Raw genomic sequence first — 6,643 nt, 5'->3', positions numbered from 1 at the left:
GAGTACCTGCACCTAAGTTTTGCCCTTAATGTATTGCGGTCATAAGATAAAGTTTAGGCCTCCTCACGTTTACCAATTCCACAATTTTAGTCCCCCATCTAATTTAATTACATTGATGGTCCCTGACTTTGCTGCCCGTCTGCAATGTTGGTCCTGTCGTTTATTTGTTAACGGAGGAGGCTTACGTGAATGTTCAATTAGAGAGAGAAAGAAGGACTAAAGAGAGAGGGAAGTACGTGAGTTGCACGTGAGACCTGCAACGGTCATCTTCTACCCTCTTCCTCCTTAAAAAACATAGCACCGTGAGAAAGATGTTTCGAAGCTTGAGATTTAGCAAAAAGGGAAGAGATAAAGAACGAACGAGTCCCTAGAGGGGAGGAAGAAGGTTGAATAAGTTGTTGGTCTCTTTCTCTCTCCAATTCAACTTCCACATCAGCTAAGTGACCATCCACGTAAACCTCCTCTATTAACAAACAAACGGTAGGACCAACGTTGCAGACTGCCAGCAAAGTCAGGGACCATCTGTGTAATTAAATTAGGTGGGAGACTAGAATCAATTTCTGATAAGTGCAATTTATCTTTTCGATGTAAAAAAAATCACGAATTAATGTTTAGAATAATTTTTTTGTGAGAGAGGTTCTTTCTCATGATTAATATCGCAAAAGGAGAAAGAATTAATTAGCATTACTAATCAAAACCACATCTCCACGCGCGAGATTGCATGTGTGAATCACAGCCCGTGGACATTTGGTGTTAGTCAGTATTAGACCAATCTCGTGAGAGCGTCCACTCCAAACAGCTTTCGAGTGTTTGCTTCATTTTCACCATCATTCTCTTTTCGTGCTTATATGGCATCTTACGTTGGTTCGTTTTCATAGCAGCACCTTTCCCCTTCTTACCGGGTCTATTTTTCTCTTCAACAAGAAGAGATCACTTTTTTTAAGCTTGATATAGAAAATACTAGGCATATTTATATTGGTTTTTCTTCGTTTACAAATTTTGTGATAAGTCAGCTGATATAATGTAATGAAATCTAAAGTTGGTGACCAACATGAAACAATGATCTTGTCCACGTTTAGGGGCATGTTCATTGAACTGACATGTATTCTAATTGAGTTTCCTTCATTGGTGCTCTTGAAAAGATACAAAAAGTTAAAGATGGTTCATTCTGTGGTCACATGATGGGTTTTTATTTGGGTTAAAAACTATAACCGTCCCTGAACTTTGAGCGAGATTTGAAAACCGTCCCTCGCCGGAAAATTATCTGAAAACCGTCCTCAGACTATTGAAAACTAAATTGACCCGTCCCTCCGGCCACCATCCCTCCGGCGAGGCCCTTATGTGGCACGCCACGTTATTTAATGAGATGACGTGTAATATTTTTTTTTTTAAAATAATAAAATAATACTTTGATTATCAGAATTAACACAATTAACCCTAAATCCCAAATTAACCATAAATTCCTAATTAACCCTAAATCCCAAATTAACTGTAAACAACAAAATCAACATCTTATCCTTTCTGTTATAGCTTTCGTCCGAATCCCATCCCTCTCCCTTGCACTTTTTCATCCTCGACGAACACGAAGAACAAGGAGACAAGGCTGCGATCTGGGTAAGGTGATTCGATGATCTGAGGACGAAGTAGGCGACAAAGAGCACGAACCGGACAGAGGCTGCGACGACGAAAGAAGATTTCCAGGTTTGTAGTCTACTCGTTATCGCTTAACATTTTAGGGTTTCGAATACGATTTGTGAGTCCATAATGTGTTTTTGTGCCTTTCATTGCGAGTTGTGTGCTGTTTTTACTTGGTTTTTATTTTGGAGTTGAATCGGATTGTTGCTATTTTAGGGTATTTGTGTGCGATTTGGGTTTAGTGATGCTTGAAACTATGCATGTTTGTTCATCACCATTGCTTGTTCTTGACATGTATTGTTATGCATTTTGTAGGATGAGTTTCAGTGTGCTTGTTCATCACCATGGGGTTTTCGCCAGGGAGCCACACTGGCATTACAAAGATGTCAAAATCACTAAGGTTGGTGTTGATATGGATAGGTGGTGTTATTTCGAGTGCCTTGATACCGTGAAGGACTTGGGGTACACAAGAGGGAAGTTCAAAATTTGGTGGAGGACACGCGATGATATTATTGCTCACAACTTCAGGCATGTATTGACTGACAAAGATGCCTTGGACCTTGCAACATTTGCTATCAAAAACATGGGTGGTTCTGTGCATTTGTTTGTGGAGCATACTGCTGATGAACTGCCCTCTAGTCCAATGGAATTGCTGAGGTTCCTTGATGGTAGAACTCCTCATCTTGCCAATGCACCAACATCAACTAAGTCTACAAGTATGCCTTTGAAGCCTCCTTCTAAGTGTGCTGCAGCAGCAGCAGCTAAGGCTACAACATCAACTAAGCCTTTTAAGCTTCCTTCTAAGGCTCCATCCAAGCCTAGTCCTTCATTATGGGCTCCATCCAAGGCTACTCTTTCAATGAGTTCAACTAGAAAGAGGCCTGCTCCTTCAAAGGTTGCTTCATCTGCAAAGAGGCATGCTACTTCCAAGGCTACTCCTTTATTCATGGCTCCATCAAAGGCTAAGGCTACTCCTTCATTCATGGCTTCATCTGGAAAAATGCTTGCTCCTTCAAAGGATGTTTCCCATGCAAAGAAACCTGCTCCACCCAAGCCTACCAGAAGGTCATATAGGATTATGTGCACTGTTCCAAAGACAAAGCAAAAGAGGCTTCCTGTTTTATTGGAATTGTCTAGTGATGAAGAGGATCAACCAGAAGTACAAGAAGAGGTGCTAACACAACTGGATAATGATATTGCTTATGATGGAGAGGGTGAGGCAGAGAACCAGGATGGAATTGATGCAGATGTGGAGGTTGAAGGTAAGTCCATAAAACTCACCCTTTATGTGCATTAATACATACAATAGTTGTTTCCAATTAATGATATTGTTCATGATCCAGAAGTTGTACCTGTACTTGAACCAGAATTACAACCTCAAGTTCAGGCAGATGTGGAGGTTGAAGGTAGGTCCAATAAAGTCACCCTTTATTTTCATTAATACATACAATAGTTGTGTAGAAGACTTACCATGTCTTTATGTTTGAAGGCCTTGAAGTTGAGGTTCCAGTTAATGATGTGCAAGAAGAGGTGATGAATGAGGGGAATAATGATGTTCAAGAAGAGGTGATGAATGAAGGGCATAATGATGTTCAAGAAGAAGTGATGAATGAGGAGAATAATGAAAATACACTTGATGGAGATTCTACTTCAGGTAGTGATGATTCTGAACTTGATGTGCACTTCAGTGACAGTGAAGAGGAGAGGACACAGGGTATTGATGATGGATTTGAATCAAACACTGTTGGTGTGGCTGAAGCACTGTTGAATGAGCAGTTGAGGAAAATGACTGATGAGGATTCTAATGTGCATGCTGTACAGAATGTGGATGAGGAAATTGGTGGATTTCATGGTGATCATGACATGGAAGCTGGTTGGGAGAGTGAGGACTTAAATAGCATGTCAGAAGGTGATAGTGATGATTCTAATGAACCTGATAGGAGACATCTGCAGTTCAGACCTGAAGATATGAGGCCAGAGTTCAAATTCAGGGTGGGAATGGGATTCACTTCACTGCAGCAGTTTAAAGAGGCAGCTAAAGACCATGCTGTCCTTACTGGTAGAGGAATCACTTTCCCAAAGAATGATTTTGACAGAGTTAGGGCAGTGTGTAAGAAGAAAGATCAATGTCCTTTTGTGATGTTGTGTAGCAAGGTTGGTGGAAAGCAGACATTTGCAATCAAGACTCTGATTGCTCCTCATACATGTGGCAGAGTTTTTAACAACAAAAGTGCAACATCCAGCTGGGTTGCAAAGAAGGTGGTTGATAAGATGAGGGGTTCAAGGAAGATGAAGATCAATGATGTGGTTGAGGAGATCAGGATAGGTTTCTCAACTGGAATAACAAGGTACAAAGCATGGAAAGCAAGGAAAATGGCCTTGGAGATGGTTGAGGGAGATGCTAGCAGGCAATACTCCTTGCTTTACAGATTCAGTGCAGAGCTGAGGAGGGTATCCCCAGGTAACACATGTAAGATGCAATTGGAACACCCTACTAGGGCTATTCAACCAAGATTTGGGAGATTCTATATGTGTCTAGAAGGCTGCAAAAGGGGATTTTTACAGGGGTGCAGGCCTTTCATTGGCTTATATGGGTGTCATTTGAAGACACAATTTGGTGGGATTCTGCTATGTGCTGTTGCAAGAGACCCAAATGACCAATATTTTCCATTGGCATTTGTTGTTGTTGAGTCTGAATGCAAGGACAGCTGGGAGTGGTTCCTTGATTTACTTTTGCATGACATTGGTCCTGATAGAAAGTGGATCTTCATATCTGATCAGCAGAAGGTAAGTCAATAAACTGACCCTTTATTTGCATAAATACAATAATTGTCAATGAATACTTAGCATCTCTATGTTTGCAGGGCCTCATGTCATGTTTGGAAGGATATGAGCACAGATTCTGCTTGAGGCACCTTTATGCCAACTTCAAGAAGAAGTTTGGAGGTGGGGTTGTGATTAGAGATCTCATGATGGGAGCAGCCAAGGCAACATATAAACAATTATGGGAAAAGAAGATGAATGAGCTGAGGGCACAAAATCAAGCAGCATGGGAGTACCTTATTGCCATACCTACAAGGTCCTGGTGTAAGCATGACTTCACCTTCTACCCTAAGTGTGATGTGCTCCTAAACAATCTGAGTGAGTCCTTCAATGCAACCATCCTTCTGGCAAGGGACAAGCCAATCTTGACTATGATGGATTGGATTCGAACTTACCTAATGGGTAGATTTGCAACTCTGAGGGAAAAGTTTCAGAAATATAGAGGAGAGGTGATGCCCAAACCCATGAAGAGGTTATCAGTGGAGATAGAGAAAAGTGCATACTGGTTTCCTACATGCAGTTCAGAGGATAAGTTTGAGGTTAAGTTCATGGGTACTAATGGTTATAGCTTCATTGTAGACTTGAGGGCACAGTCTTGCACTTGTAATCTGTGGGAGTTGGTAGGAATTCCATGCAGGCATGCTGTTGCATGCATATCATACAATGGTCTAAACCCACAGTCCTTTGTGCATGATTACTACAAAAGAGCAGCTTATGAAGCAACATATGGTCATGAGATCAGTCCTATTAATGGCCAGACAATGTGGGAACCTACCAATGACCCTGACATACTACCACCACTGTTTAAAAGGAGGCCTGGAAGACCTAAGAAACTGAGAAGAAGGGACCCTTATGAAGATACAGAGCAGACACATCTAAACAGAGGAGTTGCAAGGCACATGTGCAGTAGATGTGGGCAGCATGGACATAATACAAGGAGATGCACACTTCCCCCACCTGTAAATGAAGAAGGAGAAAATTCTCAAGCACAAAATGAAAGTCAGGTCATTAATGAAACTCAAACACAAACTGAAACCCAAGCACAAAATCAAGTTCCCACAGTAAGTATAATTCAAGTATAATTGACATATGAACTGAAAATTGAAAATTGCATATTAACTGAAAATTGTATATGCATATGAACTGAAATTGCAGGATGGAGGAACCTCTCAAGCTGGGCCTTCTCAGCCTGGGCCATCTCAGGTTGCTATACCACCTCAAGTTCGTAGGTGCAGCAGATGTAAGCAAGTTGGACACAATTCAAGGAGATGCAGTCTTCCTGTCATAACTCAAACTGCTACTTCTCAAGCTGTTCATGTAAGTTTATTGTATACTTGACAGATCTAAGGTCATATACAACAAATCATTATTCTAAAACAATTCATGAAATTGCAGGATGGAGCCTCTCAAGCTGTGCAATCTCAGGTTGAAGATGGAGCAAGAACTCAGGAAGAAGGTGTGGCGAATCTGCCAGGATCTGGAGCTGCATCTCAGGTTCATGGTGGGGAAGATCTGACAGCTGCATCTGCATCTCAAGCTGTATGAGGAGGAATGATTGATGTAATTAGGGCTAATCACTCTCTGTTTTGTTTTGATAGCACATGGGTGCTCTTTTTGATGTACTTTGCACAACACATGTGTGCTCATTTTGATGTACTTTGCATAGCACATGTGTGCTCATTTTGATATACTTTGGACACCATATGGGTGGGTTTTTCTGATGTAGATGGCATTCAATGTGGACCACAAGTTGTGATGTTATGTTTTTTATTGCAAGTGGGATGGACCACTTTTTCCTATTGGGATCAATTTAGTCAATGAGATTCTCTTCTCTAATTGCTGTTAGCATTGATTAAAGGTTATAATATGCTTTATTTAAGTTATTTGTGCTTTATAGGTCAGTAAAGAAATCAGAAACATTAAAGGGACAAGGGAATACAACAACTTTTTAAAGACAACAACAACCATACTTTTGTCATTACTTTTCAATACCAAAGCTGTTACAATTGAAATTTTGTCAAGCTTACATAGTGCTATTGCAACCACAACCAACAAAGATACATCAACCTAACTAGTCACAATTCTACCTACTTGAATTTCCCAGAAGTGAAGAACAACCCTAATCCTACAACCCACAACAGCACAGCAAAGCCAACACTAAAAAAGGCCACATTATTCTTCATGG

The 6,643-nt window shown here is 40.8% G+C and overlaps 1 protein-coding gene across 1 annotated transcript; it reads left to right on the top strand.

The window, feature by feature from the left end:
* The first annotated feature begins 4,857 nt into the window (after positions 1–4,857).
* On the top strand, positions 4,858–5,993 carry LOC130710565 (uncharacterized). The gene is made up of 2 exons (XM_057559874.1): positions 4,858–5,519; positions 5,614–5,993. Exons 1-2 carry the CDS (start codon positions 4,911–4,913, stop codon positions 5,794–5,796), a joined length of 792 nt encoding a protein of 263 aa, XP_057415857.1. The 5' UTR covers positions 4,858–4,910; the 3' UTR covers positions 5,797–5,993.
* Positions 5,994–6,643: the final 650 nt, after the last annotated feature.

Source organism: Lotus japonicus, chromosome 4 (assembly GCF_012489685.1).
Source record: "Lotus japonicus ecotype B-129 chromosome 4, LjGifu_v1.2".
Lineage (NCBI taxonomy): Eukaryota > Viridiplantae > Streptophyta > Magnoliopsida > Fabales > Fabaceae > Lotus > Lotus japonicus.
This window is presented reverse-complemented; position numbering and strand designations above follow the sequence as displayed.